At 41.5% G+C, this 16,756-nt stretch overlaps 1 protein-coding gene across 1 annotated transcript in view; it reads left to right on the top strand.

Annotated features, from left to right (window-relative positions):
* STXBP3 (syntaxin binding protein 3) overlaps positions 1–16,756 on the top strand; it is a 102,522-nt gene that overhangs the window by 77,197 nt on the left and 8,569 nt on the right. The window contains exons 9-15 of the mRNA XM_083156828.1: positions 2,374–2,498; positions 5,806–5,910; positions 10,307–10,364; positions 12,125–12,190; positions 12,954–13,034; positions 13,908–14,046; positions 15,658–15,764. Coding sequence (XP_083012954.1) covers positions 2,374–2,498; positions 5,806–5,910; positions 10,307–10,364; positions 12,125–12,190; positions 12,954–13,034; positions 13,908–14,046; positions 15,658–15,764 — 681 coding nt within the window. The remainder of the gene's footprint in view (positions 1–2,373; positions 2,499–5,805; positions 5,911–10,306; positions 10,365–12,124; positions 12,191–12,953; positions 13,035–13,907; positions 14,047–15,657; positions 15,765–16,756) is intronic.

Consider the following 16,756-nt stretch of genomic DNA (forward strand, 5'->3'; position numbering starts at 1 on the left):
CCATGATGCTATGCAACTTTTTCCTATTTACCAAGCTTACTACACTTTGCCAGCAAAATGACTTCTGTTGCCATGATTACGGCTGTTGCTAGGCAACCATTTCCTGGTTACCAAGCTTACAACACTTTGTAATGTCTGATGCTATGCAACTTTTTCCTAGTTACCAAGCTTACTTCATTTTGCCAGCAAAATTACTTCTGTTGCTAGGCAAAAGTTTCCTGGTTACCAAGCTTACTACACTTTGCTAGCAAAATGGCTGCTGTTGCCATGGTTATGGCTGGTGCTAGGAAACCTTTCTTAGTTACCAAGGTTAAACTACTTTGCCAGCAAAATGGCTTTGATTGCCATGATTATGGCAGTTTCTAAACAACCGTTTCCTGCTTCGCAAGCTTACTACACTTTGACAGCAAAATAAATGCGGTTGCCAAGGTTACAGCTATTGCTCAGTTTAATACACATGACCCAAGATGGACATTTATTGTGTGAGCTTGATCACTTTCTGACCATATTAAAAGGGCCCAGTGATGATGGAAGAGATTTGGTTTTAATACAATTTATCCACTTTCTGATGAGATATATACAGGGCTATTTTTCAGCCGGAACGGTCCGGAACGCGGTTCCTGAAGTTCAAATTAAAAATGACGTCATCAGGAACGGCGTTCCGGAACCTGCTCCAGTTCGCCCGTCACCTGCATCGCCTGCCCACTCCCCTCCCCTCCCCTGCCCGAGTCCCAGTGGAGTCAGTCTCCGTTGCCCGCAGCCCAGGGATCGCGCGGCCTGCAGTGCATCCTGGGATCAGATGACGTGGGCGGGACTCTGAGCCAGCGTGTAATGGTGTCAGAGCTGCGGGCAGCCTTCCCCTGATCTCTGGAGCTGCCTAGCAGCAGCAAGAGCCCCGGCCGCCCAGCTCCTCTCTCCAGACTCCCTTCATCTGCCCATCACCTGGCAGCGCACCCCCAGCAGCAGCTGGCCGCGGCCCACCCTCCCTGCCTGCCACAACCACGCAGCCTGCACAGGCCAGAGAGCGGAGCCTGAACAGCAGCCACAGCATAGCAGGAAGTAATTTGATGGCAATGCACCGCCATCATCAGCAAGGTAACCACTGCTCCTATGCCCAGCCAGCCAGCTGGCACATGCCATTCGCCCAGTGTTGCCTCCAGCTCCATCATATAATATGATGAAGCTGGAGGCAACACTGGTCGAATGGAATGTGCCAGCTGGCTGGGCATAGGGGCAATGTAACCTGTCAATGGATATGATTCATTGGCAGGTTACATTGCCCCTATGCCCAGCCAGCTGGCATGCCACGTGACATGCCAATAACATGTATGTTACGTCTTCTTATAATGCTTCTTATTGTAGTAATGTTGATACTGTTTACAGTAGATGTTTTGTCAAATTTCAGTGGGTTTATGCATCTCCAAGGTTTTTTATTTACGTTACAGTGTCTTATATAGCGCAGCAGATCCCGTTACAGCGTCTTATATAGCGCAGCAGATTCCGTTACAGTGTCTTATATAGCGCAGCAGATTCCGTTGCAGAGTCTTATATAGCGCAGCAGATTCCGTTACAGTGTCTTATATAGCGCAGCAGATTTCGTTACAGTGTCTTATATAGCACAGCAGATTCCATTGCGCTTTACAATAGTAGACCGTGATAAAACAAACTGGGTAACAACAGACAGACTTGGAGGTTAGAGGGCCCTGCTCCAAGCTTACAATCTATAGGGATATAGGAGGGAAACACAAGGACAGGCATCAGTAATAGCATATGCATAATGGGCATCACGGTGTGTGGCATATGTATAATAAGCGTTGCGGAGTGGGGCATATGTATAATGGGCCAATTCTCGGCGTGCAGGTTGCAAAACTGTGGTATAAAGTAGTCTTTTCCTGCAATGCTGTGCCCCTTGCAGTGAGGCTACACTCTTGCGCGCCTAAGGCGTGCGCATATTCTCCACTTTGCTGCTGGGGATTGTTATGTTACTGCCAATGTTGGGAGGAATTATATGTTTTTCTTTCTTTTTTTTTTGTTAAATGTAATGACCCGCCCCTTTTGTAGCTCCTCCCATATCACCGCCCACTTTCTGCCCCGCCCACAGTTCCTGAACCTATTTTCATACAAAAATAGCACTGGATATATATATATATATATATATATATATATATATATATATATATATATATATATATATATATATATCCTTATACATTAGAAAGTAGAAAGCACCAGTGTCAATCGCGAGAGCCACAGTTTTTGCCAGGGCTGCTGCATAGGATGTCCCTGCTACAAGTTCCTGGTACAAGATTCACTTCCTGCCAGATGGTTCTATGAGTCCGGCATGTCCTCACCCACATTTTTTTTCTTGTGCAGGAGAAATCTCAGTCTCAGCTACTTATACTTGACAGAGGGTTTGATCCAGTGTCTACAGTGCTGCATGAGCTGACATTCCAAGCCATGATATATGATCTTCTTCCTATTGAAAATGACATTTACAAGCAAGTACTCCCATTACCCCCTTGCTAATGTCTCTATTACATTTTGTGGTTTAGATTTATGTTGCCCTTCTTTACTCAATTTCGACTTTATTTAGGGAGTGTTATAGAATTTTCTACTTACAGTAGTTATGTGATTGCCTATACACAATGTAATTTTTTTTTAAACATTCGTTTTACATGGTATTGGACAAAATTGTAAATTACATAAGAATAAAAATGAAAAAATATTAGGGGAAGAGAAAGTAAAGGGAGAGCACACAGTGAACCAAGTTTTCATTTACAAATCAATAATTCTATTACTATATGCACCATTCAAATACAATAATTGGCATACATAGACTAAACTATAGAGAAAGGTCAAAAGCCCATTCCATAATAATCAGATATAGACATAGACAAGGAACCAAAATCTAAACTCTACAGTGGCCCGCATGTTCTAGAGGTCTGATATTCAGTCCAGCTAAGGCACTTGATTAATGGGTTGGAGGTCAAGGAAGAGTAGTGCACTCCTGAGGTCTCCTATTCGCAGTGACGTTGAACCGCTTGTTCTATTTGGGGGATAGTTGGGATTCGGGTGGAGCGCCAACACTGAGCAATCAGAGTTTTGGATGTGATCAGAATATGACCCATAATGTGTCTGTCATTACTGGAGAGACCTTCATTAATCAAGTGGAAAATCAACACTTTCAGGGTCCGAGAAATGGGGACTTTCAATACTGTTTAAATAAGTACAAAGATTACAGTCCAGAACCTGGAAATATATGGACATTCCCAGAATATGTGGAATAGGGAGCCCACATATCCACAGTTTCGCCAACAAAGATTGGGGTTAGATGTACTGAATTTATGCAGTAATACCAGAGGCGGTGCAGTTGTTTATAGTATTGTTCGTATGGGAGATACATTTAGACACTTTGAAACCAATTTGAAAGATGTGATGCCACTCTTCCTCGCTAATATATTCATTCAAGTCTTGTTCCCATTTCAGTAAGGAGGGAAATTTTGTGAAGTTCGATGGTTCCATCAATAAATTATACCACCAGGAGATACCTCCTCTTCTACCTGCGCATGTCAATTTATTCTGAATGTATCGAGGGAGTGTGGACACAACATGGGGAGTCGGGGTTACAGTAGATAGCCAATGTCTGAGCTGAAGGAACTTGAAGAAGTCCCTATGGGAGAGGGAGAATTGGGATTGAAGTTGAGAGTACGATAATAAAGATCCCAAGGATGTAGCCTCAGAGAGTGATGAAACCCCCCCCCCCCCCCGCAAGACCCATGAGGTGAAAGAGAGGTTTGGTATCAGGGAAGCAATGACTGGGAAGTGACCACAATGTCGTGTGGAGCTCTGCAGAAATCGGTGGAAAAATGGTGTAACGGCAAAACGCAGCGGAGTCTCAAGGTGCCCATACACGGTACAATTACTGGGTGCGATGTGATGCGCGCTCCACACAGCTCAAAAAGTATGTGCTCCACATACTTTTTGTACTAGATCTCATCTCCTCTCATTGCATTGGAAAACCTATGCGATCTAGTCCAAATTGTATACAATAATTGTACCGTGTATGGGCACCTTAAGTGCTCAGACTCCACAATGCAGAGGAGGTTCGCGCATGCGTAGTAGGGTTTGAGCACTAGAGCGCCGCTCCCGGCAGAGAGGAGGGAGCCCAAACTTGGAGGCTGCACATGGGCCTACTCTTCTCTTAAGATGCCCCTGTGGGCTACCTTTTGTGTGCCTAACAATATGTGGGTCTTTTTAGTTAATTGTATGGTTTCTTGACAGTTACCTGCTGTAGATGAACACTACTACTGGTGCTGCTTGGCCACCACACACTGACCTGCCAATGGTACACCAATGTTGGGCCCATTGTTGTAACAGGCTGTGCATTGTGGGTCCCCTTGGACTCAGGGGCCCGTGTGCAGAACATCTCTCCTGAGCTCATTGCCATACACCATTACAAAAAGCAGCATTGTGTCTGCAAGTAATTTGCAGAAGCTTAGTTACACACATTTGCAAACGTATGAATATATGATAAATCACTGGCAACTAGGTATGGCCATCGACCATCGATGGTTCATGGCCGATGTTGAATACTTTTGCCATCGATGGGGGAGAACCAGATGGTTTCCCTCCATCGATGGAACAGAAAAAAGATGTTTTCCTGTTTTTGTTTTTTTTTTGTTTGTTTTTTTAAGTGCCGGGACACGGAGCATAGCTCCGCCCCCAACACCTGCGAAGCCCCGCTCCCCGTGTTTTGATTGGCCCACAGGCCAATCAATCAAACACAATGGATGACCATCAATATGTAAAAATATCGATGGACATCCATTGCATAGTTTAGCAGTATCGATGGCCAGTTGCAGAATTGCCAACGATGGCCATCCCTACTGGCAACTTTATGGCTTCAGCTAGGAGTAGTAGAACAACTGAGAACCCTAAGTCCGCAGACTAGGATGTGGACAAGGGGTGAGGGTTAGGTAATTCACTGTATCGTTACAGACAAGTAGTGGCGAGTCATAAGGAGGACTATGCAGTGTGAGTTTGTACTAAAGCTCAGGGTGAGCAATAGATGCTGAATGGGACAAGGATATTAGAAAAGATTAGCACTGGTCAGATGTGTAGTTTTAGGGCAGCAAATAAGAGGAGGTCTGGACAATTGCAAATGGGAACTGTTAAAAGGAGTTTATCAAGGGAGGAGAGGGAACTAGAGATACAGTATAGGAGGGGGCATTTTAGGCTCCACAGGAGGGGGCAGCACAATCCTGCCTACAAGTCTTGTAGATGGGATTGTAACAAGAGGTAACTAAGGTGGAGGTGAAGCAGTTGGGAAAATGGCAAATTGGAGAACTAGGAGTATACACTATGAAGATTCACTACTCCTGTATGTGAGCTGGATTCTGAGGGTGGATGGAGAACTAGTGAAACAGGCTGCAGTGTAACATTGGGTAGTAAGGAAATGAGATGAACAGAAGTGTTCAGGATAGTGTGATGTTGGGAAAGGTCAAAGAAGAGGTGGTTACTGTAGAGCAGTGGTTCTCAAACTCGGGGACAGGTGTATTAAAGCTGGAGAAGCGATAAAGTGGAAGATAACACACCAGCCAGTCAACTCCCAATTGTCATATTTATAGCATGTATATTTATTATCACTTCCCCTAGACAACATTTAGGCATATATTATTTATTTTTTAATATGAATAGTCTGCTTTATTAAATTTCCTGTTATACTGGTAAATAGTAAATTAATAGAATTATCCACAAAGTTTGATAGTTTGTTTCCTCTTTTTTTTTTTTTTATATGTTTAATAGATATCAGACGGATGGCACTTCAGCAAAAGAGAAAGAAGGTCAATTAGATGAATCTGATGAATTGTGGGTGAAGATCCGTCACAAACACATTGCTGAAGTCTTAGAGTATGTACAGTGTTATCTTCTCCACTACTTGACGTTTCTAATGCTCTCTTCTGAACCTTTCCAAGCATCAGAACTTAAAACCTATTCCCTCACCAAATGCTATCAATTGTCATGCATGCCTTTTTAATGATTTTCCATAGCCTAAATCTCTTTACTTCTACATAGATTAAACATTTCTTATTTTTACACTGATAATTTGTTCACCACCTGAGCTTTTTGTGATCCTTTCACTGTGGTGGTGGTGGTGGTGATAATAGAACTATGGTGTTTGCACTGGATGTTCAAGTATAATATAATCAAGATACAGCTCTCGATATTCATTATGACATTGACACAATAGTTTGGGAGATATAAGAAAATGTTTAAGTAAAAACAAAAGTAATGCAAGTCATATTGCATACACCAATAATCCATCCTCTTCTTACGCTGATCACACTGCAAAGGATACAATTACCTATATGTAGAAACCATAGCCAGCTTACATAATCTGTGCTTACAGTGGTAAAGGATCAGCTTCCTATCTACCTCATGCACACTTGGCCACTGTGGAATAGTTCAGTACAGATGTGTCCTTCTAAACCTAGCCTTAATATGCCATGCACCACGAGATCTGAGACATGGGTGAGTTGTACAACATATTTTGTGGTAAATGTGTGTAATATAGCCTTTCCTATGCATATACTGGTGTTGTCGCACACATTGCACATTTTAATAGAAAAAGTCACACAAAAGACACTTAGCGTCCCGAGTCACAACATGGCTTGGAGCAGCCAGAATGGCTCTTACACGCACTAAGGGGCTAGATGTATGCAGACGCATCTGTACTGTATCTAAGTATTGGAGGGAAATAAGAAGGATGAAATGTGCACCTTCAATGATGTTCACGACATGGAAATTTATTATATATTGAAAATAATTATTAATATCAGCTGTCGTAGTTGTGGGAGGTTCTTTACTTGTGTTTTTATTTTCAGACATCCAGAGCATCAGGATTAGGTACGGAGTAGTATAACACGCACGGTATCCGGCTGATAGATCCATAGTGACTAGATAGATAGTCAGTAGGTCGATTGCAAAAGATTTTCCCCCAAAAATGTTGTAATTTTTTGGACTTTCATACTTCACCATCCATGTGAGAATATAATAGTGTGCTGAGCGTAGTGGGGCGCTGTTCCCGAAGCATATCGAGCCATGCAAGGGTAAGCATGGTGCATTGATGGTCCATGTTTACAGGTGTGGACATTGACACCAAAAAATGCAAAAAACTCACGTTGACCTTTTGATTGTTTACCATGTCTACCATTTGACAGTGTTGACCTTTTGCTGTCGACCTACTGACTATCTAGACACTGTAGATCTATCAATCCCCAACCACACGCACATTGAGGAGAGTGGATCAGTGTGTGGTGATGTATGAAGATGGGAGTTTGGTTGAAGATGGGATGTTGCCTATAGCAACCAATCTATTATCTTCTTAAAGGTGCTAAATTAATAAGTAGAATCTTGCTGGTTGCTATGGACAACATCCTATCCTATAAATTTACCCTCAAGTGAGACACCACCTCCACTAAAGCACAGGGCAATGTCAATTGGTAAATTGCTTTTTTACTGTCGAGCTGTCTAATTTTACCATGCAACAAATGACCTGATAAGTTCCTGCTAAGCCAGTTTCCAGATCCATGTGTTAATTGGCCGAAAAAAATGGGTCTCCTGGGGCTGCTTGTTATGGATTTTCAGTAAATAACTGACTGTGTAGTGGCATCAGCCATATTCTACGGAGTGGTCTGCTGGGGCAGCAGTGTTTCAACAGCCGACAATAAGAGACTTAACAGGCTGGTGAGGAAGGCCAGTTCTGTCCTAGGAATGCCTTTGGATTCTGTAGAGATTGTGGGTGAGAGGAGAATGATCAGCAAGATAACATCATTATTGGATAATGCTTCACACCCTCTCAAAAATATTTTGACGGATCTGTGTAGCACTTTCAGTGATAGGTTGCTTCACCCTCGATGCTCAACGGAGAGGTACCGCAGGTCTTTTCTACCTGCTGCAATCAGAATGTACAACTGTCATGGTCTGTAGAGACCTACATGTTCTTAGATTCTAGATTTATATTGTTTGGACTTCTTATCTTATTTGCTATTTTCACCCTTATCTGTACTTGAACCTTGCTGTAACAATTGTAAATTTCTCCATTGTGAGACGAATAAAGGAATTCTATCTATAAGCACAGAATGTATTTTGAGCAGTGGTTCCCAAACTTTTTTTCTCTCCCGTACCCCTTGATTAGGCTTTTAGGTACTTGTTTCCTAGCACGGCACCCACATTATTCAGTCGTATGGCATTGTATTCAATTTAAAATTGTATACCATTGTATATGCATGGCATACAATGCAATGCGATGCGATTTTAAATTGTATAAGCACCCTAATGGGTTTTTTCAATGTTAAATGGTCCCCCTATACGATTTTTAATTGTATAAGCACCTTAATAGGTGCTTACAATGTTAAATGCACTCCCACGCCACCGCCACTATCAACGCCAACCCAAAGTGTGGCTAGCGGCAGCGGTACGTGTCCTCCGACCTTTTCATACCCCCACTATCCACGTCGGGGTGGAGTTGATTTTATATAGTGTGGTCGAGCGCAGCGAGCCTCCGAGCCCGAAGCGTTGCGAGGGGACGCGTATTACTTTACATGTATTCCGCGGCCCCTCGCGGGGCTCGCTGCGCACGCCACGCTTCGGGCTCGCTGTGCTCCCCACACTATCTAAAATCAACTCCACGCCGATGTGGATGGTGGGGGTATGAAAAGGGCGGAGGACGCGTACCGCTGTGCTCGCCACGCTTCGGGTTGGCGTTGATAGTGGGGGTGTCGTGGGGGTGCTTTTAACATTGTAAGCACCCATTATGGTGCTTATACAATTAATAACCTTATGGGGGGTATTTAACATTTAAAGCACCCATTAGGGTGCTTATACAATTTAAAATTGTATACCATTGCATTGTATGCCATATACAATGGTATACAATTTTAAATTGTATAACATTGCGTGCCATCGCGTCGCATCGCATACCATTATAAGGCTTATGGTATACGATGCGATGGGCGCCGTGCTAGGAAACCAGTACTGGCTTTTCATTTATGAGTATCCCCTCCTCTCAATTTGAAATATCCACAATACTTACGAGTGGAGTGGAATTGAGTGGTATATGTATCCTTATGTGTGTCCTTATATTAAGGAGTAACGGAGGAGTAGTGTGCAGTCAGGAATTAGGTCCCTCTTTGCCTGGCCGCTGGACCGTGCAGTGTCTCTGGGTTCCCGCTAATGCCTGTAGGATTAATGCCACTGATTCCTCCACCTGTGTCAGCGTCTGTCAGATCATTGCTGATGTCTGAGGGCAGCACGGGTAGCTCCCAGTGGATTGCTGGTCGTCAAAATCATAAGGAGACACTGAAGTGACACGACGGCTTATCTCCACCGCAATGGGAGACTTCTTCTTCTGCCATTAACAGTAATATTTTCAAATACCGCCAACTGGTCTGCAGAGTACCTCCAGGGGGGGAGGGGGGCGGCTACAAGTATCCTAACCACTGCCTTATAGGATTTTTTTTTCTCTTTGGACCAAAAATACAGTAATCCACATAAAAACCAATTGGAACCATACCAGACATTTTGGGTGAGATTTAATAGGATGAGAGATTCAGAAACTGAGAGATTTTGTGAGAAATCTCCAGTTTTTTTAAGGCGGCAATCATTTACACTGCAAAACCTGTTTGATTGTGAAGAGCAAATGATTGCCGCTTTAAAAAAAACTGGAGATTTCTCACCAAATCTCTCACTTTCTGAATCTCTCATCCTATTAAATCTCACCCAATGTTTTTTAATTTTACCTTATGCAAGAATAAAAAAAACTTTCACGGTTAAAATAGTGTTCCATGATAATAGGGTAATATTTTAATTTAATTTGCAGATGCATGATGTTCACTCAGGTGGACATGTGGTTAACACAGCATTTGTGTTTTATAAGCTCTGAAGAATGATTGATTCAAGAAGAATGAATGATGACTATTAATTTTTTTTTAATTATTACATTAGGTTATCATAATGCAGTATGTGACAGGATTAAGGGGCTTATGGTTAAAACACATTTCAACATACCTGTACACTGTTTTGCTGGATTGTTTCGGCAACCGTCATACTTTAGTGATTTGGGTTTGTGTGTCATCGGTTCCCTCAGATTAATATCTCCAAACCTGGCTCCTAGTGATATTTGGAAACCCAGCTACAGTACAGTACACTGCCCTCACCACTCATTGGTAGCATGTAATGTACTTATTCTATTGAAATAGGGCTTTTTATGCAATCCTTTAAAAAATGTGTTTTCATTATTTTGCAGTGAAATTCCAAAGCTCGTTAAAGAGATCTCTTCCAGCAAAAAAGAAGCAGAAGGAAAGGTACTGTACTGTTTAGAGATATGTATATACAATCCTTCTGTAGGATGAGGACTGAATCCTGTGGATGAGTATTTTGGTATTGAGGTTTATAGTGCTATACTGTATGTATTGGGGCAGTACGGATGGTGTAATGGTTAGCATTACTGCCTCACAGCACTGAGGTCTTGCGTGGGTTTACTCCGGGTACTCCGGTTTCCTCCCACAATACAAAAATATACTGGTTGGCGAATTGGCTATCCAAAAATTAACCCTAGAATGTCTGTGTGCATGTACATGTGGTAGGGTACATACAGTATTAGCAAGCCAGCAACATCCGGGTTATAGTGAAAATATCAAAAGGGTTTTAATGGCATATTCAAAAGTGCAAAAACAGACATAAAAAACATCAGCAGGAACGGGGGTATACTTAGCATAGAAGCATATCAAAGAACTCCACCCTGCCGATCCTGTAAGTAATCATACCTATTGTGGTAGGGAATATAGATTGTAAGCCCCACTGGGGCAGGAACTGAATATTCAACTATTCTCTGTAAAGTGCTGCGGAATCTGTATGCGCTATATAAGAAACCGTTAATGAATAAATAATGTAGATGTGTCTTCCATAACCTGCTAATACATTTACTCCAGTGAAGAAGACACAGCAAAATGGCCATCTGCTCACACAGTCCCCGCCGTGCATTGCGGGTCTCCCTGCACTTCTCCGCTCATAGACTTCAGACCTTGCATACTTCCAAACTACACCATAGTGTCAGGTATTCTTTCTCCCCCTTACGGGCAGAGAATTTATCACTGCAGTACCTGCCGTTCTAAATCTCTAAGCACTTGCACCTCTGCTATACTCCTTACCCACTACTGCCATATATCGCTCACCCCCCACTAGGGAAGCCAATCCTGGGGGAATTTTTAAATCCTGGGATTTTGTAATACCAGCAATTTTGGGGTCAAATCCCAGGATATATATATATATATATATATGTGCCATCAATTACAGGAGTGTGTCTGTATATATATGTGTGTATGTATGTATATGTGTGTGTGTATATATATATATATATCAATATATATTTGCAGGCTTATGAGAGTCTAGTCTAGTCTTGCCCCACATTAGATCTACAAATTATGCAAAGGCTCAATCATATTTATGTATGTCTTTGTCTGAGAAATTCAAAAATATTATAAGAAAATGAGTTTTAAAAAAGTAAAAAAAAATATTATCAATACTTTCAAGTGTGCCCCAGAAGAGAGAGGGAGAGTTCTTTTTTCTTTCCTCATTGTTTAACATGGAGGAGTGTTTTGCTTCGGGACTACACCTTGCTTGGGTTATGGGAACTAGTGATGGGTTGTCAATTCTGACCCCTCTCTACCTAGCCCAGGATGTATTGGCAGGAGTTATTGTGACAACTAGATTCATTTCAAATACAGAAGGTAGAAGACCTCCCGTGCCACCACAATTATGCTGAGAAGTCCAAGCCTGCCCTCCATGGCACAATTAGGAGATGGAAACTCTCTGGCATTGCTGTGTTCCTGTGAATGGAATTTAGTGACTGACCAATGCTGACAGATTCACACACATTCTCACTCTAAACTTAAAAATGTAATAAAAATATGCGATCAATCTTTTCTATTGAAACTAAAACCATCCACTAGTCTCGCTGTGCCAGCATTATTGGTAACTTATTCCCTGCTACAGATGATGGTAATGTGAGAACTGGCTACACTGTAGTTGAATTAAAGGTGACTTATGTCTTTTCCACTTACAGCTCACTATAAACAAGTTGTCTGCACTCATGAAAAAGATGCCCCATATGCGAAAGCAAATCAGTAAGGTGAGAAACTGTTTTTATACCTTTCCCAGTTTTTTTCTAAACCTCCACAGTGCATGTGGAGGTTAAAAAAGTGTATATATGATTGTGCCCATCACGTGCCTTTTAGGTAATGTGGAATAGGATTGTGCTGTATGGCTTATAAATATGTTATAAACCGTTATATCATAAAGCCTTCTGAGACTTACTGTGGGCAAAACTGTTTGAAAACATCTTCATCAGTCCAAACCATTTTGTAGCTTCCTTCTTGGGCAGAATTATTTGTCCAAATACTGTATTTAATCTCGTCTACAAACATCTATGTTATAGGTGTGACCTATGAATCCAGTGGGATTTGGCTAGTTATATACAGGAATTAAGCATCTTTATTTTAAGCACTTAAAGGGCCTAAACACGTGGAAATTTGCTGAGCGATCTGTCGGGGCCCCTGTTCTCCGGTGAGAAAACTGGCCCTGACTGATTAATATCCAGATTTCTGGATATTAATTACGGGGCGATAATGACGCGTGAGGCTGTGCCTCGCTTTCGCTATTGCCGCTACACACGGTGTGATGAAGGGGCATTTTCTAAGTGATCTGGTGAGATGGCTTAGAAAATGCCCCTATATCACTGTGTGTAGGCCCCATTAGGAAATAGTACAAGTTGGATGAGCATTTCCATGCTATAGTCTCTTCTACAGATATACTGTTCTGTAGTAAATGATAGGCGCTAGAGGAGCTTTTGAAACAAATGAAGTGTTATTATCTCACTGTCTTCTGATTTCCAGCAAACATTGCATCTTAATCTGGCTGAGGATTGCATGCAGAAATTCAAGGGTAACCTTGAGAAGCTCTGTAACACTGAGCAAGTAAGTATGCTTGTCGCTGCTGGACAAATGGCAGCGATTTGTATTTATTCCAAATGTTGTTTTGTCCTATGTTTTTTCAGCATTTTGCACATACTGTAAGGGGGTATTCAATTTGTGGCATATTTTTTTGCCTAGGTTGTAAAATCGTTTGACCTGTTAAATTAAAATGCTGAGAGCAGCAGCAGTAACTGCCTTCTGTCTTCCAGATGGAAGCAGAAATAGACTTGCTATGCAAGTCTATTTCTGCTTTTGATCTCGGTGCCACGGGGCCACGCATCAGGATAGTGTAAATCTCACTGTGTGTACACACCATAGCAGTGAGGGCTTTGGTGATATCCAGGCTTTTCAGATGGCTTAATTTAAAATAATAGGTGCTAATTAAGTCACCTGTGCTCAAGCATGGATTGCATTAAAATGTAAATTGTTAGTGTGCCTTGAGGACAGGTGTTTGGAATGCCTGTGCTAAACTTTGATAAGAGCAAGGAATATCAGCAGAGCTGAGGTCACACAACCTTTTTACCAAAGATCATCTTGAAAACCTGAATGATGGAAGTGCAGTTATGTTATAAATAACTAGAAAGCCAGGAAATAATGGAAGTCACCTTTGTTTTTTGGGACAAAATTATCAGGTAGCATCTTCAATTGAGATCAGCATTGTTTATCTAAACTACTGTGTTGCTCCCCATCATAATTTGGCCAAGCTGGTATCTCGAGGGAAGAAGAGGCAGGTGGGTTCCTCTTTGCCTGACTCTTTAGTATATGCCGATATCCTTCACTACTTTTAAATGTACATGTGACAAAGAGAAATAGTAAGAAAGATAATTGTTAGATGACTCTGACAGTGATATGTAATCATGATTCTGTGTCTTGTAGGATCTAGCCTTGGGCACCGATGTTGATGGGCAGAAGGTGAAGGAACACATGCGCGTTCTGCTACCAGTTTTGCTCAACAAAGATCTGGATAAATATAATAAGATAAGAGCCATCCTTCTGTACATTTTTGTGGAAAATGGTGAGTAGCAAAGTAGTGGGGTATGACTTATAGTATTGCTAATGTTAGCATTCACATAAGTAATGGGTTTCAGTCTGTATTTGTTTATGCATATGTATTAATAAGCTGCAGTATGAAAGGCCATATACATGTAATGGCAATTTCTGCTGTTCTTATAGAAAAAGGATGATTTACACTAATATATATTGCAGTTCTGGCTATGTTATCAGCAGTAAGGAGACACTGTGACTGGCCCATGTAATTGTCCAATGCATTCATATATTCTCGGGTAGAGTGGCAATACAGTATTTAGTTGTTATCTTCAGCCCCCCTCCTGATAATCTGTAGATTCCAGTACCCTAAATCTGTCACTTCCATGCTCAGAAGCTGAATTCTATTTCCCTATGATAAAGACCTCTTATCTTCATCTATACCAGCGAGCTAGGATTTTATATTGAGTTGCTAGTACCTGACGGGAAGAAGAACTAGCAAAAGTATAACAAAATATACGGCCCCATTGGGCTTCCGTTAGACTTTTTCCGAGTTCTTCCTGCCAAGCTAGTACGTATAAAGGGTAATTGAGTGGCAGAGCCTGCCAGACATAACTGGTATAAGTGGGAAACTAGGTGTCTCGTCGAGTTTTTCATCAAACAAAGGGCTTCAAATTTAGTAGGGTTACATCTGAAGGGTTCTGTTTTACGAGAAGGCACATAATGCCTTGCCTGTAAATAGAACCAGAATGAGTGGGATGAAAGGTGATGTTCCTGCTGAAGGGCAGCAAATGTTCGTAAATCACAATTGGAAACCAAGTATACGTGAAATCCCTACAGCAGACCAGTAGGATAAACCAGAAGTTGACATCCCTGGGGGGGGGGGGTCGGGATTGCCTATTAGAGGTGTGGCTAGTGAGAGTCCAGGGCTAAATGGGGCAGTTTCCTATGTCATCCAACATTGTAGTGTTGGTCCCAACCTAGGGTGAGATAAACGCTGACATTAAGAAACCCAAGGGACAGCATGTAAAGGTAAATTAATAGCATTGGCTACAATGCGTGCCCATTGTTTCCATACTGGGAGTCTGGACATCTCAATAAGTATAGCTAGAAGAATCAAATTATAATAACTGAGGAAGAGTTGAATGACCGCTCTAGATTGGTGTTGGATCAAAGTGGATTGTGATATATGTGGCCACTTCTCAATCTTTTATTCAGTGTGCGTTGTCTTCAGATCTGAGGATGACCTTTATAGAAAAGTGTTGCATGCAGTGGCACCCCTGCGTTTTCTCCCATAACCGAAACATTTTAATGCAACCACTGTGAATGTGTCACCTTCTCAGTTCTTTCTTCCTATGCCAAATGTGGGGAAACTGACTTTTTTCTTCCAAGTTTCTTGCCTTCTGTGGGTAATGCTTAAACCCATCCTAGATCTTTTGTTTACCATTTAAAAGCCTTTGCAGGGACTCTGATTCCCAAAGAAACAGAAGACCTTTCAAGCTTTATTTTACACATTGGCTTGAAAGAATTAACTTTTTTTTTAAAATCTCTAAGAAATGGATACAATGTTGTTCTTATTGCAACAAGAGAACACATCTAATACTAAGTAATGCACACAGTGATTTTTCTCTCTCCTTTAAAGGAACAACTCAGGAGAATTTGGACCGACTTATTCAGCATGCCAAGATTGAGAGCGATGGAGATGTTTTGAAAAACTGGAAGTACATTGGAGTACCGATTGTCCCCAGGGTAAGGGATGGACTGCCTAAGAGCAGCCATTTTTTAACTTTACATACTGTGTAATAACTTATGGAGCAGATGGATTGCTTTCAAACCACATGGTAGTGCATCAGGATATGTATGTGTAACAATGCTTATCTTATGATTGAGGTTTCTTTCTTTGATTTTTTTTTTTTTATGCATGCTTCTCTCTTATATTCCATGTATGATGATCCTTTTTATTTTTAAATGTTCCCTTCGATGTAGTTATTAACCCCCGAACTTTCAATGAGCCATGTTCATACACTGCTGTGTGTGGTCCAGTTAACAGTTACGCACAGGGTTCAGGCAAAAGTACTGTCCCTTCAAAATATCTGTCCTCTATTGCTTTTCCTTGTTCTCCCTTTGCTTTTTTTAGCTAACCTTTTTTCTTTATTCCTTTTTTAAGACTGTCTATTTTGGGCATTCAGGTCAGTTCTGGATATGTAATTTGTTCATTGACCCCATACAGAGAGGGACCAGTAGTAGAAGCCCTTCATTTTATTGTATATTTATTATGTGCATTGTTTAAATATGAAGTACATTACCTTTTTAAGATAAGAATGAATTGTAACATTCATACAATTCAAACATTTAGGAAACTTATCAGGAATATTGTGGTGCCTACACACTAGAAATATCTGTGGCCTTAAGACCTGTCAGTCCTGGACAAAAGATTTCACGCTAAAGGTGCCCACATACTAAAAAGATTTTTTGGCCGATTTCCGATAAATCGGCCAATATATCATCCGATATTTATCGATAATCGGCCGATATCGGTCCGATGCGCGCTCCCGTGGATCTTTTGCTAAATCTTCTGATCTTACGTGCTGCACAAAAGATTAGAAGATTTAACAAAAGATCCATAGGAACGCACACGGGATCTTAAGAAAAATCTTTGGTAAAGATGTGCGCCTGCCTGAAGTCTTTTGTCCAGGGCGGACAAAAGATTTCAAGGCTAATTTATGCGCACATCTTATGAT

The sequence above is a fragment of the Crinia signifera genome, chromosome 8, assembly GCF_055691185.1.
Source record: "Crinia signifera chromosome 8, ASM5569118v1, whole genome shotgun sequence".
NCBI classification, from domain to species: Eukaryota; Metazoa; Chordata; class Amphibia; order Anura; family Myobatrachidae; genus Crinia; species Crinia signifera.